This window comes from Mytilus trossulus, chromosome 13, assembly GCF_036588685.1.
Source record: "Mytilus trossulus isolate FHL-02 chromosome 13, PNRI_Mtr1.1.1.hap1, whole genome shotgun sequence".
In the NCBI taxonomy this organism is placed as follows: Eukaryota; Metazoa; Mollusca; class Bivalvia; order Mytilida; family Mytilidae; genus Mytilus; species Mytilus trossulus.
The window spans coordinates 8,025,194-8,045,374 of record NC_086385.1 but is presented as its reverse complement, the minus strand read 5'-3'; the positions used below and the strand labels follow the sequence as shown (position 1 = coordinate 8,045,374).

At 32.3% G+C, this 20,181-nt stretch overlaps 1 protein-coding gene across 1 annotated transcript in view; it reads left to right on the top strand.

Moving 5' to 3' along the window:
• LOC134693932 (disco-interacting protein 2 homolog C-like) overlaps nucleotides 1-20,181 on the top strand; it is an 86,986-nt gene that overhangs the window by 21,476 nt on the left and 45,329 nt on the right. Inside the window, exons 3-13 of the mRNA XM_063554883.1 lie at nucleotides 1,480-1,563; nucleotides 5,933-6,052; nucleotides 6,675-6,887; nucleotides 7,907-8,053; nucleotides 10,038-10,096; nucleotides 11,226-11,283; nucleotides 12,493-12,566; nucleotides 13,604-13,727; nucleotides 14,348-14,442; nucleotides 16,014-16,124; nucleotides 16,824-16,853. Of these exons, the coding sequence (XP_063410953.1) occupies nucleotides 1,480-1,563; nucleotides 5,933-6,052; nucleotides 6,675-6,887; nucleotides 7,907-8,053; nucleotides 10,038-10,096; nucleotides 11,226-11,283; nucleotides 12,493-12,566; nucleotides 13,604-13,727; nucleotides 14,348-14,442; nucleotides 16,014-16,124; nucleotides 16,824-16,853 (1,115 nt within the window). The remainder of the gene's footprint in view (nucleotides 1-1,479; nucleotides 1,564-5,932; nucleotides 6,053-6,674; nucleotides 6,888-7,906; nucleotides 8,054-10,037; nucleotides 10,097-11,225; nucleotides 11,284-12,492; nucleotides 12,567-13,603; nucleotides 13,728-14,347; nucleotides 14,443-16,013; nucleotides 16,125-16,823; nucleotides 16,854-20,181) is intronic.

Here is a 20,181-nt window from a genome sequence, read left to right as displayed (position 1 = left end):
TTTTTCTCGACCTGTAAGTCCGAGAGATGCTAATAGATGCATCCATCTGTAGTTTACATGTAGCGTGGACACCAGTGAACACTTTTATCACAACAGTTGTTAGGTCGGAGTGAAACTGATCTGGGTTCATCAGTGTAAAGAAGGTCATTTGCACCAAAATTCACCAAATTTCGGAATTTTTCCAATTTTGAACTTTAACTGGACTTGCAACCGGAAGTAGTCGTTTCCTCGGCGTATTTTGATAATAGACACGACCAGTCGTTATGTGCCTTTAGGTTAACGGTATTTGTCAAGGTTTCAGTCCTCTGAACTCCGTGATTCAGACCTTGAAGGTAAGCCCACCCCTCCTAAAAACCCAATTTTGTCCGATATCAAATTTTGAAGTTTGTATTTGAGCTCAAAATGAATATTTAAAGTGAGAAACATGACATGAATAGTTTCAGATTGAGGAAACGTGCATACACTACAAAATAAATGGTATTACGATGACCTCTAAATGTATGGAGCGCCATTGATGCCAAAATAACAGTATTCTGGGTACGGCCGTAATATTACGGCCCCCGCACGACAAGGGTTAAGAATTGTTCAAAATTTGTTATGTATAATTGATCATGTTTTCATGGTCTGGTGAAACTGCATCTTACATCAATACCAAATTTTCAGAAAAACAATTATTTAGCCTCCCTAAAATACACATGAATAAGGTCAATATTAAGAATACTTCTCTTGAAGTGTCAATATGAATATAACCCTTTATCTTTTGACAGCAGTGTGTTAAGACTTCTGTTTGCATGTCAAGTGTTTCTTTAATAATCTCCTTCAGGTACACACTCGAGACCTTCAGATTGAGAGCAAAAAAATATCAATTGTTTGACTTCATGAAAAAGTTGATGCACAATTGTAATCCTAATTTCTTTAGAATTGTATAACATTTGTATTATATTTGACCATGTTTTGGTCAGGTGCATCTGCATCTTACATCAATTACAAATCTCCAAAAACCTGTAATACTGTGGATTCATTATTATTTGTTGGATTCCAATTTTCGTGGGTTTCGTGAGTACAGGTGAACCACGAATTCATATGTTCAACGAATTACAAATTTTCTACAGGCTTTGTACATAGAAATCGGCAAACCAAGAATTCAGATATCCACGAAAATGTAAATTTTCTTCAATCCACAAAAATTGATATCCACGAAAATAAATGAATCCACAGTAGTAAAGTAGAAATAGAAAGTGATAGAGGGCATTTACCTGTAGCTAGACAATTATTAATTTTTTTTAATCAATGCAAATAAATCACATAGAATTTTCCCAGTGTTATGGGTACAGCCCCCTCCCCCTCTAATAAAAGTATTAAATTAACCCCTGTCAGGACTGCTGATATTCAAGACTTTGGGTATATGTGTGTGTTTTAACTTCATTTCATATATATATATTTATCTTAATTACGAAAAACAATATTTTTCTATTGTAGGGCAAAATGCACCCAGTCCAAAAACAGCGGCAAACAGGAAGGAGGCCAGAAGGGTCACAAGGGAAGACAATAGATATCATTCAGGTAAATACACTGGGTTTGAAAATAGCTTCAAATTGTGAATAATTGGGAAATGGGCAGCAATGCTTGACTTACACCTGGTTCCAAAACAGCATTCAAATTGTGAATAATTGGGAAATGGGCAGCAATGCTTGACTTACCTTTCATTGGTCCTTAGAAATTTTACAAGAAAACACTATATATTGTAATTTTATTTATAAAAGAATTGACAATTGAGAGGTAGACATCAATGAAACCGCAACACAACAACATAAAGAAAAGTCATCTAGGGAGTTAAAATTCTCACAAATAGACAAAAGGTGCCTACAATAAAATCAAGGTATAAAAAGCTAGATTCTAAAATTTTGTGAATATTATAAGTTTTCCCTCAAAACAAAACCAAAAAATCTTGCAAAAAAACCACCACATTTAAATGAGAAAAAATACCAAAACACTGACACCATTAACAAATAGGTATTTGACTGGTGCATTAATATTTTAGAATGTGTACAAGATGATATATTGTTTTTATACGACCGCAAATTTTGAAAAAATTTTCGTCGTATATTGCTATCACGTTGGCGTCGTCGTCTTCGTCGTCGTCGTCGTCCGAATACTTTTAGTTTTCGCTCTCTAACTTTAGTAAAAGTGAATAGAAATCTATGAAATTTTAACACAAGGTTTATGACCATAAAAGGAAGGCTGGTATTGATTTTGGGAGTTTTGGTCCCAACATTTTAGGAATAAGGGGCCAAAAAGGGCCCAAATAAGCATTTTCTTGGTTTTCGCACTATAACTTTAGTTTATGTTAATAGAAATCTATGAAATTTTGACACAAGGTTTATGACCACAAAAGAAAGGTTGGGATTGATTTTGGGAGTTTTGGTTTCAACAGTTTAGGAATTAGGGGCCAAAAAAGGGCCCAAATAAGCATTATTCTTGGTTTTCGCACAATAACTTTAGTTAAAGTGAATAGAAATCAATGAAATTTAAACACAATGTTTATGACCACAAAAGGAAGGTTGGTATTGATTTTGGGAGTTTCGGTCCCAACAGTTTAGGAGTTAGGGGCCAAAAAGGGACCCAAATAAGCATTTTTCTTGGTTTTCGCACCATAGCGTTAGTATAAGTAAATAGAAATCTATGAAATTTAAACATAAGGTTTATGACTATAAAAGGAAGGTTGGTATTGATTTTGGGAGTTTTGGTCCCAACAGTTAAGGAAGAAGGGGCCCAAAGGGTCCAAAATTAAACTTTGTTTGATTTCATCAAAATTGAATAAATGGGGTTCTTTAATATGCCGAATCTAACTGTGTATGTAGATTCTTAATTTTTGGTCCATTTTCAAATTGGTCTACATTAAGGTCCAAAGGGTCCAAAATTAAACTTAGTTTGATTTTAACAAAAATTGAAACCTTGGGGTTCTTTGATATGCTGAATCTAAAAATGTACTTAGATTTTTGATTATTGGCCCAGTTTTCAAGTTGGCCCAAATCGAGGTCCAAAATTAAACATCAAAAATTGAATAATTGGGGTTCTTTGATATGCCAAATCTAACTGTGTATGTAGATTCTTAATTTTTGGCCCAGTTTTAAAATTGGTCTAAATTAAAGTGCAAAGGGTCCAAAATCAAACTAAGTTTGATTTTAACAAAAATTAAATTCTTGGGCCTCTTTGATATGCTGAATCTAAACATGTACTTAGATTTTTGATTATGGGCCCAGTTTTCAAGTTGGTCCAAATCAGGATCTAAAATTATTATATTAAGTATTGTGCAATAGCAAGTCTTTTCAATTGCACAGTATTGTGCAATGGCAAGAAATATCTAATTTCACAATATTGTGAAATAGCAATTTTTTTTTTAATTAAGAGTTATCTTTCTTTGTCCAGTATAGTAAGCAAGAAATATCTGCAAGAATTTTTTTTAATTGGAGTTATCTTTCTTTGTCCAGAATCAACTTAAATCTTTGTTATATACAATATACAATGTATATTCACTTTTTACTACCAACTGATAAATTTAAATAATCTTTACCATTCAGTGATAACAAGCAGTTTTTTTACATCTTAATATTTTATGATGTATTTAAATGAGTAGTAATTGTTGCAAACTCCATTAGAATATTTTAATTGAAATTTGTTTTGGAATAAGGGAAAGGGGGATGTGAATAAAAAATTGGGTTCAATTTTTCTCATTTGAAATTTCATAAATAAAAAGAAAATTTCTTCAAACATTTTTTTGAGAGGATTAATATTCAACAGCATAGTGAATTGCTCTAAGAGAAAACAAAAAATTTAAGTTCATTTGAATACATTCATTCTGTGTCAGAAACCTATGCTGTGTCAACCATTTAATCACAATCCAAATTTAGAGCGGAATCCAGCTTGAATGTTGTGTCCATACTTGCCCCAACCGTTCAGGGTTCAACCTCTGCGGTCGTATAAAGCTACGCCCTGCGGAGCATCTGGTTTTCATTGATGTACCTTAACAATGTGTAACATTTACACAGGATTTCCTGATTTGCCTGAAATTTTTATACACACATAGCCTGAGTAAATGATAAATTGACAGTCCTTGTAGACAATTATTAATAAAAAAATATTTTTTTTACGAAAAAACAAATATGACAGACATGAATTTCAAACCACAGCAACCACTAAACTACAAGTTCCTGTTTGCTGTTAGCAGAAGGGGTTTGAAAGGAAGTCTGGAAGTTTGAAATCTTGCTATAAAATTATATAACTTTTTTGTTAAACAATGTCTTTTGGGACTTTGGGTGGCCAATTTTCCTTCTAATTGGAGTCTGCTCCACATCCATGATACAAATACATGAAAAAGATAAAAACTTGAGATTGAGTATTTTCCCTGAACCACAAGTTCCTGATTGCCTTTAGCAGAAGGGGTTTGAAAGGAAGTCTGGAAGTTTGAAATCTTGCTATAAAATTATATAACTTTTTTTGTTAAACAATGTCTTTTGGGACTTTGGGTGGCCAATTTTCCTTCTAATTGGAATCTGCTCCACATCCATGATACAAATACATGAAAAAGATAAAAACTTGAGCTTGAATGTTTTCCGTGAATGACATCTTGTGACAATCCTTAAAGTCAGCATGAACTTCCTTGATACAAAGTATATTTATGAAATGACATGTTTTAAACTATTTGTAAATGTCGGTATGTTAAAAGGTTACAATTTTGTCAATTAGCGTTAAAAAATTCCCTCTAATTGAAAAGCATTGAGGTATAACTTTTGACATTATAATTTTGTACAAATTGCCACTCATTAACCAGTTTAAGTCTAGATAAACATGTGTGTGTATAATTATAGGATTTCATAGTGGTTTATATTTTTGTATGTATGAAGTTGATATACTTGAGAGAATTTTATGGTCAATTGAAAACTGGATATGAACCTCTTTTATTTATTCATAAAAACATATACATATACAGAAAAGTCGTTAAATCAGGCCAAGTACAGTCTAAACTAAAAATTTGTTTAATAGGAATTGAATTGAAATTGAACTTGTAAAAGCAGAAAACCTAGCAAGAAAAAAAATCTGCAGGTGTACCTTTTATATAAGAGCTATTCAAAAAAAAAATGAGGTTTTGGGTTGAAAAAGGATTGGGATAGGGGTTGGAAGGCAAGGCACTTTTATTAGGTCAAATAAAAAAGTATGTGTGGTTCCAGTTACAAGTTACAAAAAAGATGGGTTAGTTACATGTAGGTAGGGATTTTTTTTAATTTTATGTTTTATTTTTACATTGAGTCTATTGGAGCAACATTCTGACTTGTAACAGTGCTTAATGAAAAATGGCAAAAAAGTCTTAAGGGTAGGCTATTTTAGAGACTAAAAAGTAGGGTAGGTAGGGTTACTGGAACCACACATATATTTTTATTTGGTCTTACCATTACCATTTCCCCCCTAGTAACCATGGTAACCAGGAAATATACTAAAAAGACAATCAAACCAAATATCGAAAATAAGATACACATGTGCCAGTGAATTACAAGAAAATGTCAGTTATAATTCGTATATGGAAATGTATGATGAAGGTTCAGGCACAGATCCAGCCATTTTAAAAAGGGGGGTTCCCAACCCAGGACAAAGGGGGGCTCCAACTATAGGCCCCCATTCAAATGCATTGATTGGTCAAAAAAAGGGGGGTTCAAACACCCAGAACCCCCTCGATCCGCCAATGAGGTTGCATTCAGAACATAATTGTACAATTAATTTTGTATACGACAATATAAAAAGAAACAAAAGGAGATTTGTGGGAAAGATGAATGGGACAGCATCCCAACAATCCATAATAAAAATTCAGTTCCAAAATCAATTTAGTTTTAATATTTAAGAAGCATTGCTCATACAAAGAACATTTTGAATTTTACAGAAGTTCGAACGGAAGCAGTGATGCAGGCTTTAGCTCAGCACAATAAAAGGGTACCAGTGATGCCATTACCTTCAAAGCGTACATCTGTTAATTATAAAGGTCAAGAACGACCCAGACATGGTAATATTTACTGTTGGAAATCTGCTGGAAAATTATAATTGATTTGTTTGAATAAAGGGACAAATTGTATCATTATTAATCAAGAAATTTTTTGATTGAAACAAATAACAGACATCACAGTATTATTTGAAAATAAGTGCAACACTTTTGTGGGCTTCATTCAAGACTTATTGAAGTTTAGTGCATTAATTTAGCATACCATTTTATACATTCTGTCCATGATATAAAAAAGAAGATGTTGTATGATTGCCAATGAGACAACTCTCCACTAGAGACCAAATGACACAGAAAATAACAGCTATAGGTCACTGTACAGCTTTCAACAATGAGCAAAGCCCATCCCACAAAGTCAGCCCCAAAATTACAAATGTAAAACAATTCAAACTAGAAAACTTAGTCATAAAGAAAAAAAATAAAAAAAATATGTCACATGACAACCCCTGAATTACAGGCTCCTGACTTGTAAAGATTTCAAGAAATTTTTCAATAAAAAAGACACCCTAAAAATAACCATTTTTGTCAAGAAAATTATATAAATTGTGAATGGTGAAAGTATTATATTTTAAATGAATTTCTTACGACTTTTCATAAAATCTCTTATTCCTGTGATATTTCATTTTAGAATCGTCATCCGATGACGACAGTATCTTTGGTGAAGACCAGAATCGTGACTTTCTACGAGGAGGCAGGTTACGTGATAGTGGTGCTAGTTCGTCTTCCTACTCTGACCATTCCCCTCACCATCAGGGGCGTGACCAAAGACCACAAAGTGCAATGTTCTTTTTACCTGGCAACACGTCCAGGGCTGTCTCAGATGTCCACCATTCCAGACATTGTGAGTTATCCTGAAAATCTTGCAATAAATATGAGAAGATGTGGTATGAGTACCTATGAGACAACTCTCCATCCAAGTCAAAATTTATAAAAGTAAACCATTATATGTTGAATTATGTCTTCAACATGGAGCTTTGGCTCACACCGAACAGCAAGCTATAAAGGCCCCAAAAATTACTAGTGTAAAACCATTCCAACTGGAAAACCAACCGTCAAATCTATTAAAAAACAAGAAACACTAATGAACCACATAAAAAAACAATCACTACTGAACATCAGGACAGTTGCAAATTAATGAAGCAGTTTTAAACATTTTAATAGATACTAACCTTCACCTTAAAATGAAACAATAGTGTAGCATCACAACATAGAAAGACGCACTACACAACATAGAAAGACACACTACACAACATAGAAAGACACACTACACAACATAGAAAGACACACTACACAACATAGAAAGACACACTACACAACATAGAAAGACACACTACACAACATAGAAAGACACACTACACAACATAGAAAGACACACTACACAACATAGAAAGACACACTATAAAATATCAATTGAAATGGCTTAATTTAAGTTTTATTTTAATTGACCAGATGTTTACACAGGTGTTATTTGAGCTTCCTCTGTAATGCTCCACTTTCCTTATTGTAGAAGTGCTATAGATTTGATTGACATCTCAATGGATCAGGATAAATATTGTCGTATAAACTGCTGAGAAAAGCCTATTTAAAAGCTCTGAGCAGCCTCTAAGGATGCTTGGAGCTTCCTCAAAAAATAAAATCTATGATCAATTCAATACTCAGTTCTCATTTTGATTGTTTGATATCTGACTCAAGGTACACAAATCTGATTAAAAAACTCGGAGTAATTGAAGATTCTAGCTTAAAAGATTGAGTTTTAAAGACAATTTTTTAAAGTCACATGGTTAACTTTACACCAATCAGAATCCTTAGATTCAAGAAAATAAACCACTGATGTAATTGTTTATATTTATCCTTTTACAGCACAACCAATTTCTCAACCACCGGATGTAACAAACAATGCAAAGAGTATGAGACAAGCTGATCGTGTTGGACCCTACGCTGCCTCACACGTCTCCTCTGTAAGGATGACTAACACAGGCAGTGTGACAGGGATGGAGGATGTCAATGGTATGTACCAAGTAAAAATGTAGCAAATACAAGTTTTGAAAAAGTGATAGCTTAAAAGAAAAATTTGGACCTGTCAAAAGCAGGGCTTTCCAAAGTAGCCAGTAGATAGCGGATTTCCCGCCATTTACGGTGGCTTCTAGTGCAGGCTACTTCACTGCCAATATAAACCAAAAAGAAAAAAAAATCTTTTTCAATGTTTACATGCAGCTGAGAGACGTATTGTCGCAAAGTCATGGTCACGATAAACAAGGATGAAAAGTCAGTGTTTGCCTTTGACTATACACAATAGTTTACATGAATTCGGGTCACTGATTGGTTGTCTGTTTAAAGTCAGAATGCATCATATCTTTTCAAAGATAACTAGAGAGACAATCTGGTGATCATTGGACGATAACAAGAGAGACGTTCTGATGGTCATTAACTTGTTGGTTTTAGCTTTTATAACATGAAGACAATCAAATAGGATGACAATCTTATGTTATGGAATGATATCAGTCAGAAATAAGAATGTGTAGTAGATCATATTGTTCAGGATCAGTATCTATTGAAGTTCATTTTTCAAAGCCAATGTGGTCATGGTGGTCAAAAGTTCAGAGAATCGAGATCAAAAACGAAAGAAGAATATTGTCTACTCAACCACAAATAAATAACATTTCCAAATGATTTACATATCCGACTTATTGAACAATTTACAAAAAAAGGGAAAAACAGAGGACATATCAATTTTCTGACAATGCTTGAGAAATAATTGTATGATTTAGATACGTGTAACATTCTTTGGAGAAAAAAAGGGAGATCATTTGTTTACAAATGCATGTAGTTATGCAAAATAAATTGATCAAGATTTCAAACACATGGGATTATTATATAAATAAAACTCCTTTAAAAGCAAATGAATTTTTAGCATAAGGTAAACAAAATAAAAAAACAAACCATTACATAAAAAAAAGAGAAATTTCTTTTAGATTTTGTTCTCTTTAATTTCATACATAAAAATAAGTCATTTGAAAGATGAAATTAGGTGCCAGGAGATTGTGAGAATGTAGGATTTTGCTCTATTTATGTGAGAGCTTCTGGTGGCCTTGAGTGGACCCCAGACTCCCTGCCTTAAAGCACCAAGCTTATAGCTTGGTGAGCATTTGGCAAAGCAGAACGCATGTTATAGCCACCTATAATTGTAATTTGGCCTACTACTTCCGTTTCAAGGGAAAGCCCTGCAATAGATATTGTGTTCTGACTAGATTTTTGTAAGGCTAAGATGAAAGTACATCTCACCTGACATTGAATGGTAGGCTGCAGTATTTCAAAGTCTTACATGCATAGTGTTGTTTTATGATACGATATGAGAATTAATCTCACATTAGCGGTGTAGATCTAACAGTAGTTTTCTTACCTGTAAAAGGATTTGTTCTGCCAAAGTTCATAAAAATTGTAAAACTATTTTCTCATCAAATCAATGTCTTTTTTTTTTAAAACTACATTAAAACTATTAAAAAACATGCATAGGTATCTACGCTCATTTGAAAAGTAGATACTTTTAAAGATACTGTGAATTCATTTATTTTCTTGGGTACCAATTTTCGTGGATTAAGAAAAACTTGCATATTCATGGATATTTAATTTCGTGGTTTTGCTGAAGTCTGCATACTAACCTATAGAAAATTTAACATTTGTTGACTATTTAATTTTGTTGTTTGACTGTGCCAACGAAATCAATGAAAATTGGTACCCAACGAATAATAATGAATCCACGGGAGATAAACAGTTTAAAGAACTTATGGGTACAAATTGATATTGCATATTATATTCAAATGTTATTACTTTGCAAGTGTGAAGACATGGTCCAAAGAGAGTTGAGTAAAATAAATGTGCAAGATTTACAATATTTTTTTTAAAACTTTATACCAAGAATCCTAGTACATGTGTTTTAACAGATATAGTACTCACGGTTAATTGAACTTAACTAATTGTGTATTTATTTTAGGCTCAAGACACCAAGGAAAAGTTTCTGCCAAGATTCAACAATTGCTCAACACATTAAAAGTAGGTTTTGTAGAAATACATTTGTTCATTTAAGGAAAGAACCAATATCTAACCCCTTATGGTGACTTTCTTTGCACTGTTGCTTGATTTTTATGCTCCCGCTGTAGCGTAGAGGGCATTTAGTTTTACATTTGTACGTACATCCCTAAATTGGTTTCTGCTCTCTAACTTTAGTTTGCCTCAACCAAACATTATGAAACTTATACACAATGCTTATTACCAAAAAACAAAGATAATGTTTGAGTTTTGGTGGCCTCATTTTTTGCTGTTCACAAGTTATGCCTTTTACAAATGGAAAAATTGCCTTGATACAAACATATAGAAAACTTGTACTTTGTAAATAATTTGAATTCATAGTCTGCCTTTGACCACAAACATATGAATAAATATTATTCATATTTAATCCTCAAAAAATTTATATCCCATGAATAATAATGAATCCACAATATTTCCCAAACTAATAAGTTTTCTGTCTATGAAGAAATAACATAAAAAATTTAGTGCACACTGAATAATGAGAGTAGCAGGTTATTTAACAGTGTGCACCACATTTTTATGCCCCACCTACGATAGTAGAGGGCATTATGTTTTCTGGTCTGTTCGTCTGTTCGTCCGTCCATCCGTCTGTTCGTTCGTCCATCTGTTACACTTCAGGTTAAAGTTTTTGGTCGAGGTAGTTTTTGATAAAGTTGAAATCCAATCAACTTGAAACTTAGTATAAATGTTCCCTTGGATAAGATCATTCTAATTTTGATGCCAAATTAGAGAATTTATTCCAATTTCATGGTCCAGTAAACATAGAAAATGATAGTGCGAGTGGGGCATCCGTGTACTGTGGACACATTCTTGTTTATGTTATTTTGAATAGACCGAAAAAATATTACAGTCATTTCTTATGATTTAATTATAAATTCTGTTTTAAACCGTAGAAAACCATGAAAAAAACGTTGATGACGTCACAGTTACATGACTAAATTATGTCTATGGGCTCATAACAAAATAAAGTCAGCCAATCAGAAGACGTGTCACATCCAAAATTAAATTATTCCATGATAGACTTGCTAATAGATTTACAATAAGATTTTGTTCAACCTTCAAAACTAATTAAAGTAATTTTTTTTGTTTTCAGAGACCTAAAAGAAAACCATTAAAAGAATATTTTGTAGAGGATGATGAAGCTTTAGAAGGTATTTGTCCACATTATATATATTTGATGTACTGTAAATTCAGAAATTATTGCATGCATTTATTTTTGCGATTTTGTCATTTCAGACTTATTTGCGATTTTAATTTTTACGATTTTGAAAAAAAAATCCTGGTTAATTCATATAAAATAGTTCAAAATGTGAGTTTAAATTTTTGCGTTTGCAACTCTGTAGCATTTACGCAATAAGAAAAACCTCGCAATAATTTCTGAATTTACAGTATGCATTTCTACTTTTTGAAAAAAAAAAGAGCTTGTTGAAAATGTTTTTTTGATCACAATTTTGTCAGGAACCAAAGGAGAGAATGACTATATATGTGGTCAACAGCTTGATAGTGATGAGTTGTCAACAGGAAAATGAAGGAATAATTTTTTTTAGAATATGGGAAAAAAGGGAATGTGTCAAATAAACAACTATTGGACAAAAGAGGAAAACACAGCTCGAGGCGACCAATGGAAATCTTGCACAATGAAATGGGCTTCAGCTAGTCAATACTATTTCAGAGATTTGGATGCAGCACATAACTTCAAAACATACAATTGAACCAAAATTTAAAAATCAAAAAAAAAAAAAAAAAAAAAAAATCATGTTAATTTGTGTAAATTGAACTCCAACACCTTTCTTATCAAAACACACACAGTGTATGATTTAAATTTCAATGTGTTTAAAGCATAAAGTAAAATATTTATATCTTGAGTAAGTAAGTAAGTAAGTAAGTAATTTTTATTGGTTTAAAATCCAAAATTACAGGATTGATACCAAGACAATACAAATTTGTTATACACAAACATACAAACATATATATATATCATACCAAATTTATAAACATTATATTATATGAGGAGGTGGTACCACAAAGTTATTTAGTGCTTAATAGAGCATTTCTAGAAATGTACATGTCGCTTATAAATTTAACAATAATTCTAATTATATCAGTCTCAACACACGTATACAAAAATTTAAATCTTGCTTCATTAGTCATATTGAAAAAAGAGGGAACTATTTCCCTAATTCTGGAAAACAGTTGGTCTCTAATTATATTTAATTTTGTACATTTTAAAGTGAAATGAAATTCATCTTCTACTTCTAAGAGACACAAAGGACAAATTCTTTCTTCTACAGGGGTTTTAGTGTGACGCCCTTGTTCAATTCTAAGAACACTATTACTAATCTTGATGATTTTAATTTCAGCTCCAGTTCCTGACCCCAATGCACCAAAACCAGAAGGAAACATTCTAACACCAGTTGCTGGTGAACAATTAACTGTAAGTGTTGTACATGTTGTAATATGTAAGGCCTAAAAAAAAAAGATATGTGTTTCCGATAACATAATTTTGAAAAATAGGGTCGGTAGGTCGGAATTCATTTTTTTTTTTTTTTTTTTTTTTGACATCGTAAATGAAATCCGGAAAATTATCATGGTTTTTCCAAGTCCGGATCCGTAATTAGTTTCAAAAACCGGAAGTATGTCATTTGCAATGTTTTTGAAGCACCTGTTGTTCAAATTTCTTGGATTTTAACCTATTTGGAATACCTTTTGACCTTAATAAAATGTTTTACTGGCTTTCTATGCAAGAGGAAGCAAGAGAGAAAAAATATTATGTCATCTATCAGAAGCCTGTGTCAAAAACAGGGTTGGTTGATAAATTTTTCTTTTTTTTTTTTTTGGAAGATCCAATAAAAAAGTTAGGGTCGGGGCTAAAAAACAGGGTCGGTTGGGTTACCGGAAACACAGGTCTTTTTTTTCTCGGCCTAAGCTTCTGCAGAAGAATCATGATAAGAAAATAGTTCTCCTTTGTTTGATAAAGTCCAAGTCAGGGGAGTTCATTCCCAGAGTTCACGAAAAGTGTCAGTCTTCAGGATTTCACCACCAAAATTTTGCATAGGACTGACACAAATTTAGTATTTTTCAATAGATTAATAGTGAGAACCAGCAAATTTTCTTCAAGGACCACCAGGGGAAAACAGATTTTGCGTCATTCCTCCTTTGTAGTCTGTATATTGTCAATTCAAGGCATTTCTGGTAATTTCCTGTATCATTTTTTTGTGATTTTTCCAAATCTTTTGACCAAATTACATTGCATCTAACTTGGATTTAGCATTGAAGTCATAATCCCTCGACCTGGGGTTATCTGTTGTATAGAAATATGAACTCTTTTTTGTACTGGACCAAAAAGCTGACTGCTACTAAATTATATTTTTTAATTCTTACTTTCAAAATCTCTCAGGTCACCTAGAAATTTGAAGACAGCCATTTTGAAGGATTTCTACTTTTTGATTTAATATCTCACTTTATTTTCAGACCCCCTCAGGATTACCCAGAAATCTGGAGGCAGCATTACAAAGATATGGTTCTTCTACGTATAAAGCTAATGCTGTTACTGTCCTGGACCAAAGTGGAAAACCATCATTAAATTTAACCTATGGTAAGTGATAGTTTCTATGTATCAAATTTATGATTAAAATTTTGTTATCCATTTGTTAATAATTTAATTTTGAATGTAACACGTCTTCTGATTGGCTGATGTTATTTTGTTATCAGCCCATAGACATAATTAAGTCATGTGACCGTGAGGTCATCAATGCTTTTTCATGGTTTTCTACGGTTTAAAATGGAATTTAGAATTAAATTATAAGAAATTACTGTAATATTTTTTCTGTTTTTTCAGTGTGCACCACAATTTTTATGTTATTTTTTCATAGGCATAAAAAATATTACAGTCCTTAAATAAAAATAGTAAAAGATCACCACTGATGAGAATCCTGACTTCATAGAAGCACATAAGACATGCAATCCCATGACACACACACAAAAAAAAAAAAAACACAAATGCATAGACCTTTAGAATTGATGTTTGAATATCTCAACATTTTTGAAAAAAAGAACATGTAATGTCTATTTTTATTTCGAATTTTGTTGATTTATTATTTTAAAAAGCTTGTTTGAAAAAATTACAAAAAATGTTGTATAAAAAAATAATATAAATGAAAGCAAAAACAATTATGAATTACGTTATTCAACATTTTATGATTGTTCTTATTACAGGAAAATTATTAAACCGAACACAGAAAATAGCCTATAGTTTATTACATAAAACGGGACAGAAGAGTGGAGATGGCGCCATTAAACCAGGAGATAGGGTATGGAAAAGATAGAATGTTGGGTTGAAGTCAAATTATTAGGTCTGAGAACACAGTAGTTTTACAGTGTCCATGTCCGAAATTTTGAACTTTCATCTAACTTAACAGCTTATAATCATAAACAAATTAGATCACCTTTAATTGTAATCCTTTTAAGTCGGACAATAGAGGCTATTTAGGGTAATTAAATAGGTGTTAATTGCCCTTTGGGTGATAACTATTTGGATACGAATACCCCAAGCTGTCACTTTTGACATGATTGATACCACGTGGTCTGCAATCGCAAGTTTCGACAAGGAGAATGTAATCAGAAAATCATACAAAAAAAATTCGAAATGTATGTTCGCAAAATGAAAATTCAAAGAAACAAAAAGAGGTTGAGTCAAATCTTTTGATGACTTTCAAAATATAAGTATTACTTTCTTTTTCTTCCTATAATTACTTGTTGTAAATCGAGAGTGAAAATTTTGATTTTGAGCTAAATAAGTTTTGTACTTTCTTTAGAAAGTGATCATAATTTGCCTTAGTTTATGTTTCATCCATTCAAGGCATTAAAAACGCTATTTTCATTCCCAATCTCTTGTGAAATATTGTTTATATTCATATTTTCATTGCTTTCGGCGGCCATTGAATATTTGGGTGTAAACTTCTGATCGGAACTGGACCAGAAATGACAAAAAGCTGCATTTTACGATAATAACTACATATGCACTAATGGCACAGTAGACAGAAAACAATGATACCAAGAGAAAACTAAGCATTTGTTAGATATAAACTTTGTTAAAAATACATGTCATTTTTATAAAAAGAAACAACTGGGACTAATTCATTGAGTACCATGAACCAATATTTCATAGACATGATAAAGAAAAAGTTTTTTATTTAAATGGTATTGCTAAATGATACTTTCTTTTCTCATTTAAAAAAAAAAAAAATTAAGAACCAGTGTTTTTCCTACAGATTAAGTGCAATTGTATCTATACAGGTTGCACTATAATTAACCATTCATTCATTTAGCTGGGTAGGTAGGGTAACTGGAACCACACATATGTTTTTATTTGGCCCAAGAGGAAAAAATAATTCTGAAACAATAAATGAATATAGAAAACATACACAGAAAATACTGTTATCATGGTTATAGTTTAATTGTATTCTCAGCTGTGAATTCAACAACATAGACACAAAGAACAGGGTGGAATAGAATATTTTATTCACCAAATAATGCCTATAGCATACAAAAAATATAATATGTTTTGTAATAAACAATGTAACATAAACATGATAAAGGAAATAGCACATTGCCACAACGCAACAAATTACATGGAAACAAATACAATTCATTTTTTTATGCCAAATGTGATGCTATCCAAAATTTCTAGGGAGACCACTGCTATACTTTTCATTTGCATGTTTTCAGATACCCACAAAAATATAAGTTTTCCTCAATCCACAAAATTGATATCAGTGAAAATAAATGATTCAACCTTATTGCTGATTTTATATTGTTTGGTGGCTTATTTCATTCTAGAATTGACCAATATCTTATAGCTATGCTATGTTTATATTTTCAGGTTGCCTTAGTTTACCCTAACAATGACCCAATATCGTTTAGCTGTGCTTTCTATGGTTGTTTAGTAGCTGGAGTTGTACCGGTACCAGTAGAAGTTCCCTCAGCAAGACGGGTAAGTGGTTCTGTATCAAGGATTTTGATTGGTTATATAGATGATTTCTATAATCTTCAAAATGATTAGTGCTTGAGATACATCCGTCTGAAAAAATAGAAATTTTGTATGGAAAGGGCAACTAATAAGATTTTCTTATTAATTGTATATTTGGAAATTAATCATTTTCAATCAAATAAAAGGAGTGGGAATAAAAAATAGTAAATTTTTCAAAAATGTATATTTATACAATATACATGATATATGTATTGAGAAATACATGGGTGACCTTGGTAAAAAAAAAAAAAATTGTTTACACTTTTTTGATAGTAATTAAAACTTAAGGAGTCACTCAATGTGAATGCAAATTGATTTTAAATTACATTTTATTTGTCATTTTATGGTTTAAAAATAAGTGGCATTAACTTAAGAATGAAAAAAAGTGATTGATAGTGGTTCTGATAACACAGAGGTCTAAGTGGAGACAACTCTCTTTATATTTTATTTTATGGAAAAGTACATTTACAATATTTATATATGGTTCAATAAAATTTCAAACACAAGTGGACACTTTAATGGGTTATTGAATGGCTATATATGTTTTTCAAAAAGAAAATTCTTTAGGAAAAATTTACTTTAGAAAAGAATAAAAAAACTCTGTATTCAGTAACATATTCACACTTTTAATTTTATGTTAATGATGTGTTACATTATTTGTAGTCTAATCACACCGTTGTTGACCATTTATGGGTAAGAATTTACAATTGTGTGTGGGATTTATGCTTTGCACATATGATTTCGTTTTCACCATTTCATCAACAACAAAAAGTAAAGTTACGGTGTCAAATATTTTGCTGTGAATTTCATACACATAAAATCTTAACATGATATTTATCGATTGTTTTTATTTTTATTTTCACCATTTCATCAGCAATAGAAAGTAAATTGTCATGTTATTCCAAATTTCATACATGTAGACTCTTAAAATGATATTAATAGATTGGTGTGTTAGTTATTGTACCATTTTATCAGCGATTAAGATTAGAATTGTCAAAAAGTCACTCTGAATTTTATACACATAGACTCTTTAATTGATATTCAAGGATTGATGGTTTAGCTTTTTTCACATTTTCATCAGTAAGAAAGAGTAGAATGGATATAGTCAAAATGGAACTGTAAATTTTGTACACATAGACTCTTTAAGCAGGGGCGGATCCGGCCATTTTTAAAATGTTGGGGTCCCCAACCCAGGACAAAGGGGGGCTCCAACCACATGTCCCCATTCAAATGCATTGTTCATCAAAAAAAAGGGGGGTTCCAACCCCGGAACCCCCTCCCCTGGATTCGCCACTGTCTTAATTGTAAAAATGATGTTTATTGATTGTTATTTTTAGCTCACCTGGCCCGAAGGGCCAAGTGAGCTTTTCTCATCACTTTGCGTCCGTCGTCCGTCGTCGTCGTCCGTCGTCGTCGTCGTCCTGCGTCCGGCGTTAACTTTTACAAAAATCTTCTCCTCTGAAACTACTGGGCCAAATTAAACCAAACTTGGCCACAATCATCATTGGGGTATCTAGTTTAAAAATTGTGTCCGGTGACCCGGTCAACCAACCAAGATGGCCGCCATGGCTAAAAATAGAACATAGGGGTAAAATGCAGTTTTTGGCTTATAACTCAAAAACCAAAGCATTTAGAGCAATTCTGACATGGGGTTAAATTGTTTATCAGATCAAAATCTATCTGCCCTGAAAATTTCAGATGAATCGAACAACCTCTTGTTGGGTTGCTACCCCTAAATTGGTAATTTTAAGGAAATTTTGCTGTTTTTGGTTATTATCTTGAATAATATTATAGATAGAGAAAAACTGTAAACAGCAATAATGTTCAGCAAAATAAGATTTACAAATAAGTCAACATGACCGAAATGGTCAAATGACCCCTTTAGGAGTTATTGCCCTTTATAGTCAATTTTTAACCATTATTCGTAAATCTTAGTAATCTTTTACAAAAATCTTCTCCTCTGAAACTACCAGGCCAAATTAAACCAAACTTAGCCACAACCATCATTGGGGTATCTAGTTTAAAAATTGTGTCTGGTGACCCGGTCAACCAACCAAGTTGGCCACCATGGCTAAAAATAGAACATGGGGTAAAATGCAGTTTTTGGCTTATAACTCGAAAACAAAAGCATTAAGAGCAAAACTGGCAAGGGGTTAAATTGTTTATCAGGTCAAGATCTATCTGCCCTGAAAATTTCAGACAAACAGATTGTAAATTTTTAACAATTTTCATAAAATTTGTAAATTTTTACTAACATTTTCAACTGAAATTACTGGGCCAATCATTATAGATGGGGATATTTGTATGCAGCAAGAATGTTCAGTAAAGTTAGATCTACAAACACATCACCATCACCAAAACACAATTTTGTCACAAATCTATCTGTGTCCTTTGTTGAATATTCACATATACCAAGGTGAGCGACACAGGCTCTTTAGAGCCTCTAGTTATATTCACCATTTCTTCATTAACTTTAAGAATTCTGGTGTCTTTAAAATTTAAGATCTTTAATTCACACACTCTTACAATGATATTTATAGATCAGTGTTTTATTAATTATTTAAAGGCACTTTCTTAGATTACCATCTGAAAGGTTTGAAGTAAACAAATGTTTAACATCATACAACATCTTGTTAAGCTTTGGCTTTGATTTGTGTATACAATTTCTTAATTTTGATATAGTTTAATTTTAGTCAAATATTACCTCTATACTTATTTGGAACATACTATTATATGTATATCATTTAGCTGATAATAATAGAATACATCAATAAATATGTGCCTTTGCTTTTAATAAACATATTAAATAATTCAGTTCTGGGCTCTCTGTCAATAAAACATTACCAAGTAATCAATAAATAAAGAGAACAAAATGTGCTAAAAACATCAAATCAAGTATTTTGATTGGTTGAATTCTCAGTCTGAGCTCAGGTTTTATCAAGGCAAGGTCTGGTCCTAAAACAATTGTGGTGGCAATGATAGTGGTAAAGAATTTGAGTAAGAACTAAACAAACTGTAAATCTGTAAAGTCAAGTCGTAAATTCACAGTTGTTGATCGTCTGTCTGAATTAGTCTGACAAAGTTAGTTGTTTTTTTCTGAAATGGCTAACATATTTAATATTTGAGAAATTTCGTATTTAATTTCGGCATCATCTGTCTTTTACTTGAGTTTTATGTTAATAGGGTGGAAGCTCTTCCTTTTATCCTTATTGGTCCTGTCAGCTCTTCCATCTTAGGGCTGTTCCAGAAAATACTATGTCCCCCCCAGGGAAGGCAATTTTTTTAAATATTATGTGGGTGGTTGTATTTGAAATACCAAAATGCAAAGGGAGTGCTGTTCTAATTAAATTTTATTTCTGTGGGTGGTGGGGGTTAAAAAAAAGTGCCATCCCTGGGGGGGACATAGTATTTTCTGGAACAGCCCTTATATTTTACGTTTTATTTTCGATATTTCCTAGCTTTGGGTATCCCTCCAGATACATATATCAAATGTTGTATTGAGTTTTGTATTTACGGACACAGCAGTTTTCCCTCCGTTATTTCTTATCTGTAGGAAACATGAAATGTTTTACAATATAAAAAAAAGAAGATGTGGTATTATTGCAAATGAGACAACTCTCTATAGGAGACCAACATGACACAGACATTAACACCATACAGTCTTCAACAATGAGCATAGCCCATACCGCATAGTCAGCTATTATATGTCCTGAAATTACAATGTAAAACATTTCAAATGAGACAACTCTCCATAGGAGACCAAAATGACACAAACATTAACAAGTGTAGGTCACCGTATCAACACCATACAGTCTTCAACAATGAGCAAAGCCCATACCGAATAGTCACCTATATATGTCCTGAAATTACAATGTAAAACATTTCAAATGAGAAAACTTACGGCCTTATTTATTGACAAAAAGAATGAAAACAAAAAGGTAGCACTTAAACTAACGACAACCACTGAATTACAGGCTCCTGACTTGGGACAGGCACATACATAAACAAACAACAACCACTG